The following is a 23867-nucleotide window of genomic DNA, read 5'->3' as shown; positions in this document are numbered from 1 at the left end:
CTTTAAAGATGAAATTGAGGCTCAAAGAAATAAGATAATTTGCTCAAGGGCATCTCTATTAAATGACAGGACCAAGATGAAGTGTCTTTCTGCTAAACTTTGCTGACTTCCTTCATTGGTGCAATAGAAAAGTTTTTGACCAGGAAGCCATGGTTAGTCATTCCAAGAGTGCTGTCAGGGACTGAGATTGATAGCTATTGCAGTTTACAGCATGCATACAAGGTGACTTCAGCTGCAGTCGATTGCCCACTACCACCAGGCTATCACGTAGAACCTCTCATTTCTTGATATGAACGCTTTTTAGGTTTTTGAGCTAAGGAGAAACGTGAAGAAAGTAATTTGAGGAAGACCACTTTAGTTCTCACAGAGTGAGAAGGAGTGAGTAAAAGTACTCTGTCCAACTAATGGCTCTGCTGGTAATCTGGGTGGTAGGTAGTGGCTTAGAATAGGATGGCGATAGTGCTAAAGGAAAAGAAGAGATGGACTCAGGGTGTTTTAAATTGAGAATGTAAAGGAGACTTGGTGACTGAATTTAGAATAAATAAATAAATACAAAAAGAGCCTTTGTGAACTAGAGGGACTTGAAAAGGAGACCTGGTAGAGAGGGCAGGTGATATGTTGGAGGTGAGTAGAGATCTAAAGTAAGCTGTGGGCTACCTTGGGCTAAGGCTCCAGTGAGAAATGAGGACTGCAGAGTTAACTACACTCATGTCAGAGTGGATGCTATGAGAGAAGAAACAGCAGAGGAACAGAGAATTGAACTTTTACAATTTGTTATTATGGGTGGAGCCAGAGAAGACAATAGAAGAGCAAACAACTCAGGGAGAAAACTAGGAGATTATAAAGTCACAGACTCCAGGGAAGGTGTTATCAGTGATACCAAGTATAGCCAGAAAGTTAGGGATAATGAAGACTTACCTCCTTTTGGTTTTTTTTTTTTTTTTTAAATTAAGATTATGATAATTAACAACCTTGTGAAACTACAGTTGTACATTATTATTACTCATGTTGTAGGTACACCACTTCACCCCTGGTGCCCTCCTCCCACCCCCCCTTTCCCCTAGTAACCACCGATCAGTTCTCTTTGTCTATATGTTAACTACCACCTATGAGTGGAGTCATACAGAGTTGGTCTTTCTCTGTCTGGCTTATTTCACTCAATACCCTCAAGGTCCATCCATGTTGTTGTGAATGGGATGACTTGGTCCTTTTTTATGGCTGAGTAGTATTCCATTGTATATATACACCATATCTTCTTTATCCAATCATCAGTTGCTGGGCACTTAGGTTGGTTCCATGTCTTGGCTATTGTGAATAATGCTGTGATGAACATAGGGGTGCATGGGACTTTTGGAATTGCTGATTTCAGGTTCTTAGGATAGATACCCAGTAGTGGGATGGCTGGGTCATAAGGTATTTCTATTTTTAACCTTTCGGTTTATTTTTAATAGGGGCAGGGGTGAAGCTAGCTGAAAAGTTAGAATTAGTATCATGAACATTTTTACAAGTCTTGTAATTTCCCTTCCCATGTAATTTTTCCTTTAATTTCAGACTGTGATAGATGCCAACATTTTTCCAGCCCTCATTAGTATATTACAAACTGCTGAGTTTCGGACAAGGAAGGAAGCAGCTTGGGCCATCACAAATGCAACTTCTGGAGGATCAGCTGAACAGATTAAGTAAGTACTAGCCAGTGTAGTATCTTATAAATTAAAGGGAAAATTACTCCGTCTACAATTAAGAATGCTCAATTCTAGCCTCTTGGAAGATTCTACTCAGTTTCATAATTAGACTCAAATATATATTTAATTCCTCATACCTCTCCCATTCCTTCTTACTGAAAATAATTCTGGGATGTAGTAAGGCAGAATTGAGTTTTGAGGCAATAGAAATATTTATAGAAGTGACTTCAGCCTACTCTGGAGCTGCCTGGTCAGAACATCTTGGATAGTCTAGAAGGTTATTTGTAGAATCCTTAGAGTCCAAATTTAATAGCTAACCCTTGCTAGTTCTAGTTTAGATGTTTTAATGGTAGAATTGGGCCAGACTTTAAAGAGAGGTATAGCTTGGAATAAAGTGCCAAGTTCAGTAGAGACAAGGGTCTCCTAAAGTACTTGATATTCGGTAAAGGGAGAGATCTGTATTAGCTTGAGACTTAAATGGACCCTTGGATAGCAGCTTATAATCTTAGTGGCTAGAAAAGGCATAAATGTGGATAGGAATCAATTCCTCAAAGGAATATCATATAATTAAATGCTAAATTATGGACATCCAGTATTTCAGATAGAAAAAAAGGAGTGCTATTGAAGAGAAAAAGGAAACCTAGACTCTGCCATAACTTTTTTATGGGGAATTCAGATGAGAAGGTAGTTACGAATGAGTGTTAAAACGTTAACCTCTTCTTCATATGTAATATCTGGAAAACATAGCTACTTCTCATATTGTTGCTTTGCAGGTTAAATGTAGGCGCTCAACCGATGCTAATTTTTGGTGCTCTGTTGGGAATTTAAAAATGAAAAGGTGAAATAGTCCGTCCGAACATTTCAGAAATTGATCAGGTACAGAGGATAAGAAATATGTACCTGAAATAATACAATTTAAATAGATTAACATATACAGTAGCTATTTTGCTACTGGTTATTCAAGGGCAGGTTATTCAAGGAAGACTTCAAGTGATCTTTAGAAGCATAGATTAGGTCATTTTCAACCTCCAAGATTCTGGTTCTCGGGTACTGTGATTCTAATTTATCCAGCCGCCAGATGGCAGTAATATAGAAGTTATTTGAACAGTTAATAGTCAAGTTTTATTTTCAAACTCAGATTTATAATTATTACTTGGCTCTACATTGTATACCAAGTATATTATCTTAATTTAAAAGCTGTACACATACATATTTTATAAACATTTCTAAAATACTGTGGTATCTTTCATCAGAAAGTATTTAGGGGTATTTTGCTCTGCTATAGAAGAGTAGAGTGACTACTATCTCCTTTTAAAATTCAGCGTAGCTATTTATAATAATGAAGTTAATTTTCAACCCCTTAGCAGTTTCTTTTTAACCAGATGAAAAATTATCTTGAAAGATAATTACAAAGATATTGCAGTCCAAATAACAGAAAATAAACTGACTTTATCACTGATAAAAGACATCTCTGTGGCTTCTGCATATTCTTGTTGAGGAGACAAGATTTAGATGCAAGAACAAGTTAGAATTACTTAGGAAATACTCATAATTTTAGGTTAAATATAAACAAATGCTCATACATGCACTGGTTCTTAAGAATGAAATCAAGAATGTTGCCTGGAATTAAAGAAGGTTTCATGAAAGAGATGAAACTTGCCATTTGGATAGAGATTTGGCAATTGTGGAGGAGAGAATAGCATCAGGAGGAGTGTGAGGGAATGTACACAGTAATGTTATTGGAACAGGCAAATCAATCTTGCTATAGGTTCTTCCTTTGCAAGGATGAAGAATTAAGTAATTGATGGACTTTGAAAACTGGGATAAAGGTCTTAGTCTTGGATATTGGGAAGACCTGGAGTATCTTTAACCTTGAGAGTGAGTGATATGAAGAAGATAGTGTTTTGAGGAGAGGAAAGAGAACAATTAAGATGCTATTGTGGTAATTTAGTATAGTGATGGCCAGGATTAAGATAATTGTTGTAGCATGAGGTATAGGTCTGGATATTGGAAAGAAGGATTTGTAGGGTTTGGTGGCAGGCTGTAGGTAGTAAAGGAAAGGGAAGAGTCAAAGATGACTGGGGAAAATGGTGGTGCTGTTGATAAAAATTAGGACACAGAGGAAGCAACCTCCTGTTTGAGGGAGATGGTTTTAGACACAGTGATTTTGTTGCTCATTTAAAGAAAATCTGACTGTCACTTCATTCTCAAAAGTCACTTTCCTCTGTTTTAGAGTATCTGGATTTCTTCCTCAAATTTGTCCTTTTTATTTTTCCTAAAGATTTTATTTTTCCTTTTTCTTCCCAAAGCCCCCTGGTACTTAGTTGTATATTGTTTTTTAGTTCTGGGTCCTTCTAATTGTGGCATGTGGGATGCTGCCTCAGCATGGCCCGATAAGCAGTGCCATGTCTGTGCCCAGGATCCAAACCGGCAAAACCCTGGGCCACCGCAGCAGAGCGTGTGAACTTAACCACTCGGCCATGGGGCCGGCCCCAAATTTCTCCTTCTTAAAGGAACTCTTGAATGTAAAATTACCAATCATATCAGCTCTCTCAGCTCAAATCAGCTGTTTCAGGTTTGAGACATTAATATAATTTCAGAAATATAATTCACTGTTCCAGATAATGTATTCTTGTGGAATAAATTTCCTTACCCAGAAAATTTTCTTAATAGAGGCATTTTCTGCCATAAGAGTCAGCTAGCATTGATGACCAGTGATCATTGTATCCAGATGTTCGAAATATACCACCCATAGGAGCCACTCCTAGACTTTAAACAGTACCGTCATGCTTGTTTTCCAGTCATCTTTTCACGTCTTCAAACTTCTCCCAGGGAAATATTCCTTCATTGTAATGCTTGTCTCAGACTATTATAGCTTCCTAGCTCTTGCATAGCTCAGGTCCCCTAGTCATTTGTTTTGCTTTTAGGTACTAATTGTCGTCTTTGGAGAAACTTGCATCAGTAGTGAAATACCATTCCAAAGATGAGTGGTTGTATGAGAAAATATCACCCTCGATTCCTCTGATCTTGTAAGGTATTTAAGGAATAATAGTATCCGCTGTCTCACTCATGGCACCATTGACCTGAAAGCAGAGCTTTTAATGCTGTATGTTCTTGGAAAGAAAGTGGTCGTTTGCTTGTCAGTTATAGTAATCTATATTAAAATAGTTTAAAGGGCTAGAATTGGGAATGCAGAACTCATTAAATGAATTGTGCCAAAATACTCACATCTTCAAAACTCCAGATTTACTTATTAGCACATTTTTGGGTAGAGTTTTTTTATAAGACAATTTTAGTCAATAATTGTATAGTTTGTGTTTATTCATTTAACCAATTATATAAAAGTTCTAGAAGCTTTCTAGTCACCTTAAAATTTGTTTTTAATCCTCAATCAAGTTTTCAGTACGCTGCTTTTCATAATACAAGATTCTGCAACTAGGCAGTATTAGAAAACTAAATGAATTTTTTAAAAGCAATGTAAGGATCAGAGGTCACTGAGCCAAGATTTCTAGTGGGGAGAAAAGATCACATCAAGAGCGGACCAGGATCAAGTTTGAGGACAATTTTGAGATTCTCAACAAGTCACTGAAATACCAGTTAGTATTCAATAGTCTCGCCTGTATAGGCCAGTGAAGTTTAAGTGCAGACGTGTAAGTCACCTATTTAATTAACAATCTGTTCTCTGTATTTATGAGTTAGTTTTATTTTTGTTTTGTTTGTTTTGTGTTTTTAGATTCCACATAAGTGAAATCATGCAGTAATTGTCTTTGACTTATTTCACTTAGCACAGTACTCTCAAGGTCCATCCATGTTGTCTCAAATGGCAAAATTTCATTCCTTTTTATGGCTAAGTAGTATTCCATTGTGTATATATACATGCACACACACAAACCCCACATCTTCTTTATGTATTCATCCATTGATGGACACTTAGGTTGTTTCCACTTCTTGGCTACTGTAAATAATGCTGCAGTGAACTTAGGGGTGCATCTGTCTTTTTGAATTAGTGTTTTGTGTTCTTCAGTTAAATATCCAAAAGCAGAATAGCTAGATCATATGGTAGTTCTATTCTTAGTTTTTCCAGGAATCTTCATACTATTTTCCATAGTGGCTGCACCAATTTACATTCCCATCAGTGGTGTCTGAGAGTTCCTTTTTCTCCACATCCTCACCACCACTTGTTATTTCTTGTCATTTTGATCTTTTCTATGTCTTTTTAGTCCCTATTTTGTTTATTTCAACTCATCTTTATTATTTCCTTCCTTCTGCTGACTTTGAGCTTCATTTGTTCTTCTTTTTCTAGCTCCTTGAGGTGTAAAGGTAGATTGTTTATTTGAGATTTTTCTTGTTTCTTGAAGTAGGCCTGTATTGCTGTGAACTTGTCTCTTAGGAACTGCTTTTGCTGCATCCCAAAGATTTTAGTATGTTGTATTTCTGTTTTTGTTTGTCTCTTGGTATTTTTTGATTTCTTCTGTGACCTATTGGTTGTTCAGTAGCATCTTGTTTAATCTTCACAGTTTTGTGGTTTCATAGCATTGTGGTTGGATAAGATGCTTGATAGGATTTCAGTCTTCTTTGAATTTACTGAGGCTTATTTTGTGGCCTAACGTGATCTCTCCTGGAGAATGTTCCATGTGCACTTGAGAAGAATGTGTATTCTCTAGCTTTGGGATAGAATGTTCTGTATAATCTGTTAAGTCCATCTGGTCTAATGTGCTTTAAGGCCAGTGTTTCTTTATTAATTTTCTCTCTGGATGATCTGTCCATTGATGTAAGTGGGGTTTTAAAGGTCCCCTCCTATTAACGTACTGATGTCAATTTCTCCTTTTAGGTCCATTAGTATTTCCTTTATATATCTTGGTGCTTCTATGTTGAGTGCACATATATTTATAAATGTTATGTCTTCTTGCTGTATTGACCCCTTTATCATTACGTAATACCCTTCTTTGTGGTAAACTCTATTTTGTCTATTATGAGTATAGCTGCACTAGCTTTCTTTTCATTTTCGTTAGCATAGAATATCTTTCTACATCCCTTCACTTTCAGTCTGTATGTGTCCTTACTTCTGAAATGAGTCTTTTGTAGGCAGCATATAGATGGGCTTTCTTTTTTATCCATTCAGCCATTCTATGTCTTTTGAATGGAGAGTTTAGTTCATTTACATTTAAGGTAATTATTGATAGGTATGGGATTGTTGCCATTTTGTTTATTGTTCTCTGGTTGTTGTAGTTCCTCTCTGTTCCTTTCTTGTCTTTGTCTCTTCCCTTGTGGTTTGATGGCTTTCTTTAGTGTTATGTTTAGATTCCTTTTTCATTTTCTTTTGTGTATTTACTGTAAGTTTTTGGTTTTTGGTTACTGTGAGGTTCATATATGACTTCCTATGTATATACCAATCCGTTTTAAGTTGATAGAAACTTAGATTTGAACAAATTCCAAATCTGTACATTTTTCTCCCCTCCCCCATATTGTATTTATTTTTTTAAATTTTTAATTTTTTTTTTTTTTTTTTTTTGCTGAGGAAGATTTCCCTGAGCTAACATCTGCTGCTAATCTTCCTCTTTTTGTATGAAGGCTGCCACCACAGCATGGCCACTGACAGATGAGTGGTGTAGGTCTGTGCCCAGGAAATAAACCTGGGCCACTGAAATGGAACATGCCAAACTTAACCACTAGACTGCTGGTGCTGGCCCGTGTTACAGTTTTGATATCATATTTTACTTCTTTTTGTTTTATGTATCCCTAAACTAATTATTGTAGTTTTAATTTTACTATTTCTATCTTTTAACCTTCATACTTGCTTTATAAGTGATTGATCCACTACCTTTACTACATATTTACCTTTTCCACTGAGATTTTTACTTCCGTATATTTTCTTGCTGCTAATTAGTGCCATTTCTTTTCAGTTTAGAGAAATTCCTTTAACATTTTTTGTAAGGCCAGTTTTGTAGTGATGAACTCCTTTAGCTTTTGCTGGGAAAAAGTAATCTGGAAAACTCCTAATCTCTCTTCAATTCTGAATGATAACCTCGCTGGGTAGAGAATTCTTGGTTGGAAGTTTTTTCCTTTTAGCAGTTTGAATAAGTCACTCTCTTCTGGCTTTCAAAGTTTCTGCTGAAAAGTCTGCTGCTAGCCTATGGAATTTCCCTTGTAAGTAATAAGTTGTTTTTCTCTTGCTGTTTTTAAGGTTCTCTTTATCTTTTTCTTTTTTTTTTTTCTCTTTTGTGAAGACGATTTGCTCTGAGTTGATACCTATTGCTAATCTTCTGTTTTTGCTTGAGGAAGATCAGCTCTGAGCTAACATCTGTGCCAGTCTTCTGCTGTTTTGTATGTGAGTCGCTGACACAGCATGGCTCGATAAGTGGTATAGGTCTGCACCTGGGATCCAAACCTGTGAACCCAAACCACTGAAGTGGAGCGTGCCAGACTTAACCACTACGCCATGAGGCCAGCCCCAAGATTCTCTGTTTCTCTTGAATTTTTACCATTTTAATTATAATGTGTCTTGGTGTAGATCTCTTTAGGTTTATCTTACTTGGAACTCTCTGGGCTTCCTGGACTTACATCTCTGTTTCCTTCCCTGGATTAGGGAAGTTTTCAGCCATTATTTCTTTTTTTTTTTTTTTTTTAAAGATTTTATTTTTTCCTTTTTCACCCCAAAGCCCCCCGGTACATAGTTGTATATTCTTCGTTGTGGGTCCTTCTAGTTGTGGCATGTGGGACGCTGCCTCAGTATGGTTTGATGAGCACTGCCATGTCCGCGCCCAGGATTCAAACCAACGAAACACTGGGCTGCCTGCAGCAGAGCGCGCGAACTTAACCACTTGGCAACAGGGCCAGCCCCTTCAGCCATTATTTCTGAGTGGCCCTTTTTCTCTCTCTCTTCTTCTGGGACTCCTATAATGTGAATGTTATTCTGCTTGATGTTGTCCCAAAGGTCCCTCAAGTTATTATTATTTTTTAAATTCCTTTTTCTTTTTCCTGTTTTGTCTGGGTGAGTTTTGTTGCTTTGTCTTCCAGCTCGCTGACTCACTTGTCAGCTTCAATCAGTCTGCTATTGAACCCCTCTAGTGTATTTTTCATTTCAGTTATTATATTCTTCAGCTCTATAACTTATGTTTGAAAATTTCTTATATTTTCTTTCTCTGTATTCAAGATGTCACTGTATTCATCCATTCTTTTCCCGAGATTGGTGAACATCTGTAGCAGGTTTGAGTGAGAGTGCAAAAATGATGTCTGCCAGTGCCAACACCAGTAAGGTAGAGGAAGCCTGTAAAAATGGCGTCCTCTAGCGTTCCTTCCTCGGGGAGAGTCCCAGCAGATTTCTGCCCTTCTGGCAGGTGCTTTAAGATTAGCAAGTGAATCTCCTTCACATGTGGTCTAGGCTCTTTTCAAATAGCTGCTTTTTGTGCTGGGTCCTGGGGTGAGTGGTTCTGTGCACAAGCCCTTTAAGCGCAGAATTTTTGTTCCCTGTTGCCCAGTTTTCTCTTGAATGTAAGCCCTGTTGATTTTCAAAGCCAGATGTTTTGGGGGCTCCTCTTTTTGGTGCAGGATTCAAGGGTTGGGGTACTTGGTGTGGCGGTACAAATTTTTGTGCCTCAGGGAGATGCTTTGTTTGTTTGTTTACTGACTGATTGATTGATTGGGATCCCTTCCCATTGTGGGTCGCTGCACCAGTGGTGGAGTTTTTAGCAAGAGCCTGTCTCTGCCTCTCCTGCCCATCTGGATGTAACCCTGTATCCTTGATTAGGGGTCAGTTCTTCAGCTAGTTCTCAGGTTCCTTTCAGAGGGATTTGTTCCATATTTAGCTGTATATTTGTTGTGTCCAGGGAGGAGATAAGTTCAGGATCTGCCTGTGCCAGAATCTTGACCTATTTAGCCTGTACTATAGTTTATTTATCCATTCTTCTGTTGAGGAACATCTTCGTTGCTTCCAGATTTTGGCAGTTATGAATAAAGCTGCTGTAAGTATTCATGTACAAGTTTTTGTGTGGACATAAGTTTTCATCTAAATTGGGTAAATGTCTACCAGTGTGATTGCTGGATCATATAGAAAGCTTTTTAAAAAATCGTCAGGTTGTTTTTCAAAGTGGTTGTCCTATTTTGCATTCCTGCCTGCAAAAGGTGAGGGTTCCTTTTGCTGCACATCCTTGCCAGCATTTGGTATTGTCAGTGTTTTGGATTTTAGCCATTTTAATAGGTATGTAGTGGCATCATTGTTGTTTTAATTTGCAGTCCCCTAATGACATAATGTTATGATGTTGAGCATCTTTTCATGTGCTATGTCTTTGGTGAGGTATATGTTCAGATCTTTTGTCCATTTTTAAATTGAGTTGTTTGTTTTCTTACCTTGAGTTTTAAGAGTTCTCTGTACAAAATAGGATTGATCTTTTGGGCCTGTGCTGGCTTTAGCACCACGTGTGGCCTGTTTCTGAGGTTTGGTTATCTATAGAAACAAAGATGAAATTAACCAATCAAAAGTATAACGTTTCAATGAGTTGCTCATATTAAAGTAAGAAAGTATTCCAGTTTCTTGGAGTCCACTGATTATGGAGGGAGGTCAGAATGAAGGTGGTTCCAGAGAACTGGTTTTGTTTAATTTATTTGTAGCCTTTTAAAATTTTTTTTTTGTAGTAAGGTACAGCTTGTATGGTTGGATGAGTGCCTATTTTTATCTCCACAGACCCTTCCACCAATTTCATGAGTTTTATGAACTCAAAAGCTTTGTTTGACTAAATTGTTCTTTGTATTAATTTAGGTACCTCGTAGAACTAGGCTGTATCAAGCCACTCTGTGATCTCCTCACAGTCATGGACTCTAAGATTGTACAGGTTGCCCTAAATGGCTTGGAAAATATCCTGAGGCTTGGAGAACAAGAAGCCAAAAGGAACGGCACTGGCATTAACCCTTACTGTGCTTTGATTGAAGAAGCTTATGGTAAGATAGAGTATTTAATAGCTGTCCTGAAATTATTTTTTTCTTTTTCTCCTTGCTTTTCTGGCCTGTCCACATCTGTCATTAGCAAACTCATATGAAATACTTGTTCTCTTATGAATAATAATGTTTAGTATGCAGAATTGGAAAAGATTATGCATTGTAGGTGTGAAGAGAAGCGAGTACCCTTCAATTTAGCCATTTTTACACTGGTCTCTTAGGATCTTCCCAGTCCTCTGACTCTGCTTGCCCTTGTGGATAGTCTTGTATTCTTACTAGTCCACCTGAGCCTCAAGAACATCCATGTCTACTTTAGACGATGTTTGACTCTACTGCTTTTCCCTTGCAAGAGTCAGAATTTTTATTTTTAATTGCATCCCCCAATTCCTATGTTCCTGACTCTAAAGGTTTTTAAGAGTTTCATCTTGAGGAGTCACTGTCTGCCTTTTGGTTTCCTCATTCTTCCAATCTCAGTCTTAACTTTAATTTTAATCATTGGTTTATCAGTGTACTTTTACTGTTTAAGGTCCTTAAATGATTTTAATGCATAGCCAAGGGTGAAAACTACTGCTCTGGGGTTTGTTTATTCCTAAGATTGGAATCAGGTATCAAAATATATGTTCATCTTCAAATTTATCAGATAATGCAGAATTGTTTTCAAAAATGTTTTTAACATTTTTTTAAAACCTGATGAGAAAACCTGATGACAAAAGCTATACCTGCTTAGTAAGAAATTTTGAAATGTATAAAAAAGAAAAATGTTCCTCTACCCAGAGATCTTTCTCCACAGAGATAACTGTTGTTAACTATTTGATGTATGTATATTTTAATATGGATATATAGAGGAATATGTGGTTTTTTCTCTTTTGAGCATGTTAACACTTATTTTTGCTATTGCTGTATCAGTTAGACTGCGTATGGCTGCAAGTAAAAGAAAGCCTAGCTCAGATAAGCTTAAACTTAATAAAAGGGATGTGTTGGCTAAATTGTTCTAGTCAAACTTCTTCAACAATAGAAATTGATTCTGGCTGATTTAAGGATATTACACATTTGTTGAAATGATATTGGATAGCTCAGAACCTAGGTAGATAGAACCAGAGCCAAGAATTAATTAGGCCATAGATACTGTCCAATGGGAGCTACTGACCTTAGGCACTGGATGATGTGGTGACTGTTAACAGAAATTGCTGCTTCTGGGGACTGGTTGTTGCTTGCGTATGTGTTTAAGGTGTCAGTTTGTAATGCTAATATTCAGAAGTAATCCCAGCAGTACTTTCTTTGCTATTACAAAATACTTACAAGATATAAGTTAGAGAAGAGCAATCTTCCTTTACATCAAGGAAAGAGACATGGCAAAATATAGTTTCACTGGAACTCCCAACAGATATATAACAGATTTTCCTTTATTCTTCATTCTAGGTCTGGATAAAATTGAATTCTTACAGAGTCATGAAAACCAGGAGATCTACCAGAAGGCCTTTGATCTTATTGAGCATTACTTCGGGACCGAGGATGAGGACAGCAGCATCGCACCCCAGGTTGACCTTAGCCAGCAGCAGTACATCTTCCAGCAGTGTGAGGCTCCTATGGAAGGTTTCCAGCTTTGAAGCAATACTCTGCTTTCATGTTCCTGTGTCAGACAAGGCTACCCAGTCAAGTCCTCTTGTGGAGCCCACAGTCCTCATGGAGCTAACTTCTCAAATGTTTTCCATAATACTGTTTGCGCTCATTTGCTTGCCTTGCGCACCTGCTCTCTTATACACCTCTGGAAAACCTCTGGCTCTCTGTGGTGGAATACCCTTCTAATAAAAGGGTAACCAGAACGGCCCACTCTCTTATGGAAAATCCCTAGGCTTTTGGAGATCTGCACTTATATATTATAAGAGTCATGGGAATATACACATATTAATGTGGCTCCCTTTTTTTGTGGGGGAAAAAAGAGGACTCCTCCTTATTCCCTTTAAAGTGGGGAAAAACACTGACATTAAAAGATGAGACTAAACCTTTATCTTGAATTTCACACAACTCTTGCAACAAGGGAGATGTTTAGACTTGTTGTGTATACTTCAGAGTACTTTTCATGAGTTCTTCCACAGTGAACCCTTGGATTACCTGGTGGCTTTTTCTAGCCAAATTTGCATTAATCCTTACTGAGATTGGAGGTTCTCTCTCCTTTATTGGCGCCATTCTTCACAGATACTAAAGTTAAACCATCTGCTCCCTCACCTTCAGCCTTCAATGAATGTGCTTTCTAGTTGTCAGGAATGCTGAAGAATTAACACTGACTCTTAAATGTGATACTGGTTTGAAGATTCTCTTAGAGCAGAAAGGGAGAGGGGCACATATTAATTTGTATGGCTACTGCTTCTCTTTGGTCTTACGTGTCTTAGGATTTGGAAGTGGTTCAACTCTAATGCTGGTATGAAGATTTAGAATCCTTAGTAATTGAAACCATATCTTTTAATTCAATAAAAAAGTGAAAAACAGCAAAAAAAACTCCAATTTTCACAAACTCAACCAGTGTGACTAGAAGCTGTGTTTCTGCATTAAAACAATGTTTCAGGCTTTGTGGTCCTGATCAAGGTCCTCATTAAATTGAAAGTTCACCCTAGGTGCTTTTCCCCTGACTGGCAGATCACACGTACTTTTAAAGGTTACTTAGGGAATTATTTTTTTCGTCCAGTGCAGCTTGATTCTAATGTAGTCATGCTGCATATATGATCCCTTTAATGTAGCATCCTTATCTTAAACAAATAACCATCTTTTCAACATGACTTGTTTAACCCAAATAAGGGCAGTGATCTTTCCTTATAACCTCATTGTTCCCTAATCATTTCATTTCATCTCCTATTAGTACTGCCCAGTCAACTCCCTCCCATAAATAAAAGCAGTTTCTACCTTCTGCCTCATTTAATGATGACTGCAATCTGTACCTGCAAATGGCGCTTCCAGAACTGTCTTCAGTGATCCACATTTGTGCTTGGACTGGGATGAAGGAATAAGCTTAATTGCCAAGAGAACTGCAACTGAGTTCAATACGACTTCTTGGTGCTAGTTGGCCATCTTGACTCAATGTTGGGACACAGTATCAGAGAAGATTTTTTGTTGATGTGCTGTTCAAAATGAATTCTGAAGGAAAAGTTGCTCACTTCTGTTTCAGAGAATACCCTTTTAACCTCTTTAATCTTGTCCTCTTCTAGAATTTATTATAACCCCAAAGTGTAACTATTTGGAAGTTCCCCTGACGAGCTATTATACATCTCTGGTAAATCCTGCTGAATGATAGGGATATTCAGAGCTTTCATACCTCATCATGTTATTTAAGCAGCCAACTTATGTGACCTGATTTAAACTTTAAAAAATCCACTTCATTCAAAGTAGAAAGATACAAAGACAAAGGACATTTATCAGCCAAGCGTGTGACGCATTCTTCACATCTAATCTGTAGTTGTGTCTGTGCTGTGGATGGGTACCGTCTGATGTCTGTCTGTTATTGATGGAGCAGTCCCTGCAAAACTAGGCAACTCCCATCTATAATTGTTACTTTTTCTAGTGCTGCTTTGTGCTGAAAGAACATTTTAGTTTACTGCACTTGACCTGTAAAAGACTTTGATTCTTTGTAATTTTAGGGACAAATTAGGTGGTTAATTTAAAGAAAAACTTTCAATGTTGCCTTTACATCACATTAAAATATAACTTCTTTCAGAAGGGTAATAGAAGCACTGATTCATAGTAAAAATCTTGTTTTTAGCTTTGACTTTTTGTGGCTGAGTTTTTTTAAATTGTAAATTACTGGTAACGTTATTTCTCTAGGATGTTTTAAATTATGTACCTTCTATTGGATAATTTTAAAAAATTTCAGTTCATTTTGATAAACCAGTTTGAATGGAAAAAATATAAAGCACAGTTGTTTCCCCAAATTAGTACATAACATACATTGGGAATGTTTACTAGCATTTGCAGGTGTTTCAATGAATGAATTAAAACAAGGAAAGTCTATTTATCTAATGGGATCCATTTTCTGTCTAAATCAGAGGAGTTTATCTTGCTCTTGGCCCACAAGTTGATGAGCCATGAGATAGGAGCTAAATTTATTTTTGCAATAAAAATTTTTTTTAATATAAAAATTGGAATTAAACTAAAAAATTCCAGCATAACTGTTGGAACTGATAAAGCAGCCTTTTGGTAACTGAAATTACATTTTAGGAGGTAACTGTAAATCCTATTTTTAGTTCTCTGCCTGGTAGATTCTACTAATTTACTTTCAATTTATTCAATACCCCATCACTAAGATGTTACTCATTACACTAGCATGTTAATTTCAACACACAGAAACTCTTCTGCAGTTTTATATATTGATCAGGGGAGAGTGGCTTGATTTCTTTCCCTTTTTTTTCCCTCCTCCAAACTTTCAGAGTACCTTCTTTGAAATGAGAACTTTGGTTGGGGGATGGAAAGCATTGAGAGCATTTGGGATATAAAAGCACCTTGTATCTGAAGGACCAACAGGTAGATATGGTTTGATTGAGAAACACCAGGAAAGGTAAAGACGATAGGAAGAATGGTGAGATTTAGGAGACAGAGTTCTCCATGGAACACTTTCAGTTATGTTCTTATCACTAAGTAATTAGGATGCTTTAAACTTACCTTTGTCAGCTGTACTGTTTTTGAAAACTCTATTGCCCTAGGATTGTTTCTTCCATCTGCCAGATAAAGCTGAATGGGCTCTGGGTCGTTTTCGTCATTATTGTCACAGATATAAACATTGACAATTATCCCATAATAAATCTGAATTATTCCAGATTGTTGCTGATTTTGCCTAAGAAGAAATACGTAGTCTATTTTATAAACCAAACTTTGTCAACTAAATCCTCTTGTACATGGCCACCCACAGGCAACTAGGAATTTACTTCTCTAGTGCTAAATAAACATTTCAGTTATTGAATCCCCCAATTTGGGATTGCATCCTCAGGTTGAAGAAATGATTTCTTTTCTTTCTTGCTGATTAGTTTTGTGAACATTTTTATATTAATAGGCAAGTCATTATAGCTGTTTTAGGGCTTGGGACTTTTTATATAGGAAATTGTGATGTCTAAGTATGACGTTCAGGAAAGAAAAGGGATCCACTTTTAGAAATGGGCATTCTTTGCTTTTCATACTTGTATACTATATTCTACCTCCTACATTCAAATTTGCTGATTTGCACAGATAGGTATACCTATATATGGCAGTCTCAAATCTGAATTTTTTGCCATCTGAAATTAACAAAGCCATTTTCTTCTGTAAGCAGAGTAAACATCTGCCCAGTTGGGAAATGTTTTTGGCTACCTTTTTCTATCATCAAAAGCTGAAGTTAGATATTTATTTATTTATTTATTTATTTATTTATTTATTTTTTGAGGGAGATTAGCCCTGAGCTAACTACTGCCAGTCCTCCTCTAAAGTAATATATTAAAACAAGTTACTAAAGTAACTGAAGGCCAGATGTGGCACTAGTACAGTAAATCTGCTATAATATGGAAAATATTCTATAACGTGCATTATTGTCAGAAAAAGGTTAATAGTGGGTATCAGGGCATCAGAAGAATGTGTGATAAAGTAAAGCTAAGATCATTATATGCTAATTTTACAAATATCAAATTGCTCTGGATATAAAATGCATCTGGAAATTTGGGGTAAGAAGAAAAGATAGAAAGGGTAGATGAAGGCAACCAGTCTTTATTTGAGACTTGTGTGCCAGGTGCCTGACTAAGGGCTTTCACTTTTTCTCATTTAGTCCAACTGCCCTTTGAGGTGGTTAACTGTCACTATGTTATCGGTCACAAAATCAAGACTTCTGAGAATTTACTTTGCCCCAAGGTCACAACTCTTAGACTCTCTGTCCAAAGGTGGGCAAGAGCCCTGCAGGTTGTGTGTCTTGAACAAAGCAGCAGTCACGGTGGAGGTGTTCTGTCCCAGCAACCCCCAGAATTAGAGCAGCCAGAGCTGGGCCAGCTCTCTTGTTGCTGGACCATTCTTTCTGACTGTTCCTCTCATCATCAGCACCCTTAAAATGACTAACTCAGGTATACGTTACTTTGAAGTTACGTATTCTGGTGTGTAGATCCTCTCAGCCCAAACATCTTTGCCCTTCTGTGGCACTAAAATTCTGTGTGACCTGACAAAACAACAGAAGTTAAAAAGAAAATGCAAGTGATTGATTTTGAGTTTAGTAGCATAATGGCTAAACTCAGAAACATGTTTCCATTCAACAAAAATGTAGAAGGTCTTGAGACAGAAGGAAAGGCTTTGGAATGAATACCGCCTTAGCAGTGCCATCCCTGGATGTGACTTTAACACAGCTGACTTCCTCCTTTAGGAGTACTGGCCCAAGGAGTGTCCGAAGTTTAAAAGATCACCTTTTAATGTTTGTTGTTATGTTCTGTTCACCTCGTCATTCTGACCACTCTATCATTTTTCAAAGTGTTCTTACACTTTGATTTGGAATGGTTTTAATGATTCTTTGTACTTGAATGCGGTCTGTCAGGCCCTGAGTGAGTGCCTTGCACAGAGTAGACACTGAATAAATACTTACTAAATGACTGAAGGAATATGCATCTATGTGACATTAGTAAAGGGTACTCGGTTTCAAAAGAAAGTTCAAAGGAATTCCTTTATGCTGCTGTTTGAAACCAGGATTAACAACTCTTAGAGCTAGTTTCTTAGCATGTAAGTGTTTTATATGTAGTTACCTTTCAGGAGACATAATTTGACCCGAAGTTTACAAAAGTAAACATTGTCATAGCAGAGGTTTGTTACATAAAAGCCGAAAAAAACCTATGCCGTCTGAGAAAAGTTAATGGGTATATTTTACAGGATAACTTATAATCAACCCCATGTGTTTATATATACCAAGAATAGCTCATTGATCTCTTTTAACATATTCTAAAGTTAAGAAAAAAACTTTTGGGGGCCAATTACATCCAAGTGATGTAGAAGCTGGTGGTTGCCATAGGCTGTTAGATAAGGATTTTTCATTTTTATGTATTGTATGTATTGCTGCATGAGAACATTTTCTTTATTCCTTGAATTTAAGTGACAGATCTGTAGAAATAGAAAGATGGTGTATTTCTTCACTCCATGATTGCTTCTCTATCATTTTTGAGAGTCCACTGATCAGGTATTCTTTCTGAGAACAAAACAAATTCTTAAAGCAAAACATAGCCTTAGTTCCTGTAGACTAACACTGTCATCTATAGTACAAAAACTGTTGGGTTTACAAGTTTATTAAAGCTAGCTTAGATGATTGTTGCCCCTATTTCATTTGCCAGTTTGAAAAAGTCTTATGTTTTTTCTAATTTTAAAATCAGTATATGGTCATTTCTATGATCTTGAATGTTTTTTGCAAAGAATAAAATTACTCAATTCCTTTATGTACCCACTTAACCTGAGGAAGCAAATGGAGTCTGGTGGGTGTCCCCAATATATATCACTGCCTTATCTAAAACACCTGGGCCCACCATTATTTAGAGTGATGAGTACAGAGAAAATAGGAACCCAGAAGATCACAGTGGTGGGGAGAGAATAGTATAGGATTTGACAGAGATACGGGCAGGCTGGGGTGTAAACTACCATGTAAAGAGTAGAATTTTCCAAAATTAAGTTGTGATTATGAGGGGAGTCCCCTTGGGAAGTCAGCAGTGACTGTACTGGCTCGTTGGGGCAGTTCCAGTGTAGATTAATTAAATTATTTTAGTGACCCCCTTTCACTTTAAAAAATGTCTCAGTTTAGATAAATTATATGGCCAGACCATATTTAGCACAACTAGATTCTCATATATTTAAACTGCTAGTGGTCTTAAGCAACTGGATATGTATGTGGTTTGATTATGCTTGATTTTTGAGTACTGGATTTGGTAACAAGTTGCTATGAAGTCAGTCAAGACGTTCCTTAATGTAGGAATCACTGCCAGGCCATGGTTAGGTCTGTCACACACAGTGTTTTTAATTAAAGAAGAAACACATGACCCATCTGTGGCAGTCTTTCTATTTAGAATATTTGCAAACTATTGAAGGACAAGAGGGATAAACCTTTCAACTATAGATGAGACTCAGTTCTAAAACTTTTATGGGAAATTTAAAACGAGTTGATGTCGACAGGGAGGGAAACTTCCAAATCACCTATCTGGTAAAGATTAAGGTCAGCAAAATTAGAAACTGGTAAAAACAGAACCCTGTAAGGAACTTTGCATGAGAGCCCCAAATGCAAATCTCTAATTATAGTTTCTGCCACTTTGGTTTTACCTGTATCAGAATTCCCTGCTCCTACACACTCCTCAATTGCTGATGCTCCCCTCCTCCCGAAGGAGTAAACTATGACATTCTTAGTCCTAATTCATAAGGACTACATGTTACTATTTGAACATGGCTAATGAATAAAGATTTAACTAGTTATGTTCATAGCTTTAATTTTCTTTACACGATTTCCTGATGCCATTTGTAAACAAAAAATTCCAGACATCAAGACATGGATTTTAGGGACTGGCCCAGTGGCGCAGCGGTTAAGTGCACACGTTCTGCTTCTCGGCAGCCTGGGGTTTGCCAACTTGGATCCCAGGTGCGGACATGGCACCGCGTGGCATGCCATGCTGTGGTAGGCGCCCCACGTAGAAAGTAGAAGAAGATGGGCATGGATGGTAGCTCAGGGCCAGGCTTCATCAGCAAAAAAGAGGAGCATTGGCAGTAGTTAGCTCAAGGCTAATCTTCCTCAAAAAAAAAAAAAAGACATGGATTTTAATATTGGAAATTTCTTCAGTCAAACTCTGGGAAAATCTGAAGGTAAATCATGTCTAGATATTCCTATCAAGACATCTTCATTGTGTGCCCTCATTGCTTGTGCTATTTCTAGTGGGCTAAATATACTCCAGCACCAACACCCCAACCTAGCTCTTAGGTCATGTGTTTACCTTCTCCAGTTTCTTCTTTCTTTCCTCTCTTAGTGCATAAAAGTTATTGGGAAAACATAGATTTTCTTAAATTCTTTGAAATAAAGCCTACACTTGGTTCTCTGAAGTGCTTTTAAGTTTATTTTTTAATGACAATAAAAATGGAAATAGTTTCAATTGATGCAGAACAGTGTTTCTAAGCTTCCCAGTAAAATCACTAATCCAGGCTAATGGGAGGAGGAAAGAAGAAGGAGGAGGCAATTTAATCAGAATTGAACTATTAAGACATCTTACAAAGGGAAAAAAGTTTTCTCTTAAAATGTTAGGGGTGGGGTCCTTGGTGGCCTTGCCTTAATAGCTAAGAAGTCATAATTTAATGTATATAAATGGATGCTCCAAACCCTCTTAAAGACGCCCTTCCCATTCCCACCCCTCCTCGCTGTGTTTACACGGTTAATTTGCACTAGCTAAGACAAGCATTTGTCCAATTCCTGTCTAAATTCTAAACTATAGTAGTAGGGTCTTAAAGTAACGAGGTTTTTACTATAGTCGATTATTATAGGTGACCTATGCTGTTCTGCCTTATAAAGGCAAGACTTTCAATTACCCCTAATAAGTATACAATAGAAAACCTTTTGTTTCCAAACGCTTTAAGTCTTGACCTGACAGAAGACATCATGAGAGAGACTTGCTTCTTGACTTCAACCCGGCTACCGGGAAAGCCTTTTAAACAGAACACTTACTCCCTCTCTTGGGCAGTCTTTATTGAGCACAGGATTGGAGAAACTAGGGGCTTCCAATTTTTTAGTAAACCTATCGTCTAACTACAGTAATTTACATCTGAAAAGCATGTATCATTTACATAATACTTTCACAGCGGTTAATTCTTAAAACTAGGGAAAGCTCTCTAAAGCCTAATCGGAGTAACCTTACATATCTCTCACTCAATTCCACCAACTTCTTTGTCCTTTTTTGTCTCAAGCGCCTAGGAAGACCTGAACACCTTTCTTAATTTTTCTCTGGAAGTTTAAACTATAAGGACGCGCTAAAACAAACGTTTGCTCGTTTCCCCGGCACTACCCCGTCCTGCTATCCGAGCACTGACCTTGAAGGGTCCCCAACACATATTCTTTATCCTTCCCGGAACATTCAGGGAAAACTTACACCACAAGACTCACGCTCCCCTTGCCTATTTGCAGCCTTACGTACACGCCACCAGGCTCTGCACCACAAGTAGCAGCGAGCAAAACCAAAGGCACCCGCGAAGCAGAGCGGGCATGGCTCGCCGCCGGCTGCGTGGACCGACGGTTGTTTAGCTCCATCTCCGAAATGCGCACCGTCTGGGCAGCTCAGGGGCCAAAAGCGGGCTTAACCCTGTAGAAGGGGCATCGAAAAATTCAGTCCTTTCTCGTGACATGGTTTTCAAAGAGAAGGGAATGTTCTTTGAAATGCTCATTGCTTCGCACGCTAGCCAGTCAGGTCTAGGAGAAGCGCTGTCCACCTACCCAGCCGCCGAGGAAGGCCGCCCAGCCTCTGCCTGTGCAGAAGAGAGGTGTAGAGGACCAGACACAGCCTGGCGCCTCCTTCTGCGCAAGCGCAGACAGGCCTCTCCCATCGGCCACCTCGGCTCGGAAGTGGTGGTGGTGGGCGGGGCTCCCTCTGCGCATGCGTTCGGCGGTCCAGCCCGCTGTCTTGGTGGGTGTCGAGGTTGTGCGGAACTGCTGGTCTCTGACAACAGTAGTCGGTGGCCTGGACCTCAAGTATCGGCGGGTACGCAGGTTTTCTCTTAGCTTTCGAAGTCTTCTGTTTAGGGCGGTGATTCACTGAAGTACCTGAAGTGTGTCGGACTGGTAGGGCCGTTCGGTGTTCTCAAACATTTCCGAGGTGGGTGGAAGGGCGGCGAAAACTACTTTCTGTATCGCGGCTGCGGACAGTTCTGTACGTTGGCGAAATACCCAGCAGTGGTGCCTGACTTGCGACAGCGCACAGAAGACTTTTAATAGTATTTTTCAGGTATTTGTTGACGAAGGAGGAAGCGAGGACAGAGGTCCAACCTGTGCTGCCGAGTCAGTGTATATCGTAGTTTAAAGACCACCCGGAAGTTAGAATCATTAAATGACCAGTTTTTTTGAGTCCGATGTTTTTATCTTCACTTTGCTGGGCAGATATCCAAAATACTGGGCTGCCGAGTCCAGGGCCGCTCGCCTAGCCAACCTACTGACTCGGAGCTTCAGAGCCATGGCGGCGAAGGAGTCGGGCGATGCCGGAGCGGAGTCGGCCCTCTGCCCATCAGCCAATCCGAGCCAGCAAGCCTCTGAAAAACCAAACTATGCCCTCAAGTGTACTCTCGTGGGACACACGGAAGCCGTATCATCAGTTAAGTTTAGTCCTAGTGGAGAATGGCTAGCAAGTTCTTCGGCTGATAAAGTAATTATTATTTGGGGAGCCTATGATGGAAAATATGAGAAAACACTTTATGGTCACAGTCTGGAAATATCAGACGTTGCGTGGTCATCAGATTCCAGTCGTCTTGTTTCTGCCTCAGATGATAAAACTCTAAAGATTTGGGATGTGAGATCTGGAAAATGTTTGAAAACGCTGAAGGGGCACAGTAATTATGTTTTTTGCTGTAATTTCAATCCACCATCCAACCTCATCATTTCAGGTTCTTTTGATGAGAGCGTGAAAATATGGGAGGTGAAAACAGGAAAGTGCCTCAAGACTTTGTCTGTTCATTCTGACCCAGTTTCTGCTGTTCATTTTAATTGTAGCGGGTCCTTGATAGTGTCAGGTAGCTATGATGGTGTCTGTAGAATCTGGGATGCTGCATCAGGTCAGTGTTTAAAAATGCTTGTTGATGATGATAATCCTCCAGTCTCTTTTGTAAAATTTTCTCCGAATGGTAAATATCTTCTCATTGCAACTTTGGACAATACTCTCAAACTATGGGATTATAGCAGAGGCAGATGCCTGAAGACATACACGGGTCATAAGAATGAGAAATACTGCATATTTGCCAATTTTTCAGTTACTGGTGGAAAGTGGATTGTGTCTGGTTCAGAGGATAACCTGGTTTACATTTGGAACCTCCAGACTAAAGAGATTGTACAGACATTACAAGGTCATACAGATGTCGTAATCTCAGCAGCTTGTCATCCTACAGAAAACATCATTGCATCAGCAGCATTAGGAAATGACAGAACAATTAAACTGTGGACGAGTAACTACTAAACCCTTTAGAAATCTAGTAGTAGAGCCAAGTTGGCAAAAAAAGTTAGGTATTCAAAAGATGGTTTCCCTTAATTTTGGCACGGTTTTGTATTTCTTTTTAATATTGCCTTGGTTTTAAGATTTTAATACCTATAACCTAAATTTACAAAGCAAGACAGTTGGAAAAGCAAGTCTAGAACCTAGGGCTTCTGACTTTTAATCTTGAGGTCTGTTATTAATCTCATGTCTGTCCCTGAACAGATTCCCATTCTGTTTCTCTCAATGACTGTTCTAGAGGATCAGTACATTTGAGAAATATTTAGAAGGTTCAGAAAACAAGACGACTGATTAAATGTGGGTAGCTAGGGAGTTTGGAATAACTCCCAGGTTTTTGGTTTGGGAGATCAGAGGACTAAGAGCATAAGCCTGCCTGGGACGGTGGTGGACTGGAGACAGAAGATGCCTCTCACACACTTTGATAGCTTACATGATGGGATATGAAATGGTCTGTGTAATCAAGTCTGTAAATTGGGAAAAATAAGCCACAGTTAGGTTTCTTCTGAGAGTCTGAAATTTTTAAGTTTTTATCAAGATTACAACCAGAAACAAACCAAAACATTATGAACGACATTTTACTGAAGGACCTCTCACTACCTTGTCAGATTGTGCCCTCTCCTGATGTTCAGGCAAGCTAAATGTGTGAACGGTGAGGCTGCTCCCTTCCCTTATGTGTCTGACCTACTAATTCCTGCCCATGCTTCAAGTTCAGTTCAGAAGTCACCACTGTGGAGCCATCACAGCTGTTAGGTTTTCTTGCTTCTTTCTATAGCTCCTGTTATACAACTAGAATGTCATTTACTAATTTGTATTGTAATGGTTTCATGGGCCATGTTTCCAGTAAATTATGTGCTCTGTGGAGTCAAGAAGTATGTTTTATGCATCTTTGTATTCTCAGTTTTTATATATAGAAGAGACTCAAGTAATGTTTATGAATGACAATGAATTATACCACCACCACACCTTCATTCATTCGTTGCCTGCTTTCAGTAAATTTTTGGAATTAATTCCTCATACTATTATTTTTGTTGATTAAAATTAGAAGTATCCAACTATAGCTTCA

General features: G+C 38.4%; 2 protein-coding genes and 1 long non-coding RNA gene across 6 annotated transcripts in view; 2 read left to right on the top strand and 1 right to left on the bottom strand.

Moving 5' to 3' along the window:
• The window catches only part of KPNA1 (karyopherin subunit alpha 1), a 73565-nt gene extending 57999 nt beyond the window's left edge, over nucleotides 1-15566 (top strand). For both annotated transcript variants that reach the window (XM_014829562.3, XM_070508965.1), the window contains 3 exons: nucleotides 1552-1679; nucleotides 10438-10616; nucleotides 12033-15566. In XM_014829562.3, the coding sequence (XP_014685048.1) occupies nucleotides 1552-1679; nucleotides 10438-10616; nucleotides 12033-12220 (495 nt within the window). In that variant the 3' untranslated portion in view covers nucleotides 12221-15566. The remainder of the gene's footprint in view (nucleotides 1-1551; nucleotides 1680-10437; nucleotides 10617-12032) is intronic.
• A 3474-nt stretch (nucleotides 15567-19040) lies between these two features.
• Nucleotides 19041-21182, bottom strand: LOC139045233 (uncharacterized). Of its 3 annotated transcripts, none has more exons than XR_011503178.1 (3): nucleotides 21043-21182; nucleotides 20747-20911; nucleotides 19041-19354 (listed from the first exon to the last, which is right to left on the bottom strand). It is a non-coding gene; the product is annotated as an uncharacterized lncRNA (long non-coding RNA). The 3 variants fall into 3 exon arrangements; XR_011503179.1 differs by having other exon boundaries at nucleotides 20702-20911; nucleotides 21043-21162; XR_011503180.1 differs by having other exon boundaries at nucleotides 19041-19349; nucleotides 21043-21159.
• Nucleotides 21183-21187: 5 nt separating this feature from the next.
• Nucleotides 21188-22784, top strand: WDR5B (WD repeat domain 5B). The gene is made up of 2 exons (XM_014829568.3): nucleotides 21188-21307; nucleotides 21703-22784. The coding sequence occupies exon 2, from the start codon at nucleotides 21776-21778 to the stop codon at nucleotides 22766-22768; it is 993 nt and encodes a 330-aa protein (XP_014685054.3). The 5' UTR covers nucleotides 21188-21307; nucleotides 21703-21775; the 3' UTR covers nucleotides 22769-22784.
• Nucleotides 22785-23867: the final 1083 nt, after the last annotated feature.

Source organism: Equus asinus, chromosome 5 (genome assembly GCF_041296235.1).
Source record: "Equus asinus isolate D_3611 breed Donkey chromosome 5, EquAss-T2T_v2, whole genome shotgun sequence".
Taxonomy (NCBI): domain Eukaryota; kingdom Metazoa; phylum Chordata; class Mammalia; order Perissodactyla; family Equidae; genus Equus; species Equus asinus.
Note: the sequence above shows the minus strand (reverse complement) of the source record. Positions and strands in the feature narration are given on the sequence as shown.

What these genes read in the sequence shown, in the direction of transcription:
- WDR5B (XM_014829568.3), top strand. Translation starts at nt 21,776, where the DNA reads ATGGCGGCGAAGGAGTCGGGCGATGCCGGAGCGGAGTCGGCCCTCTGC.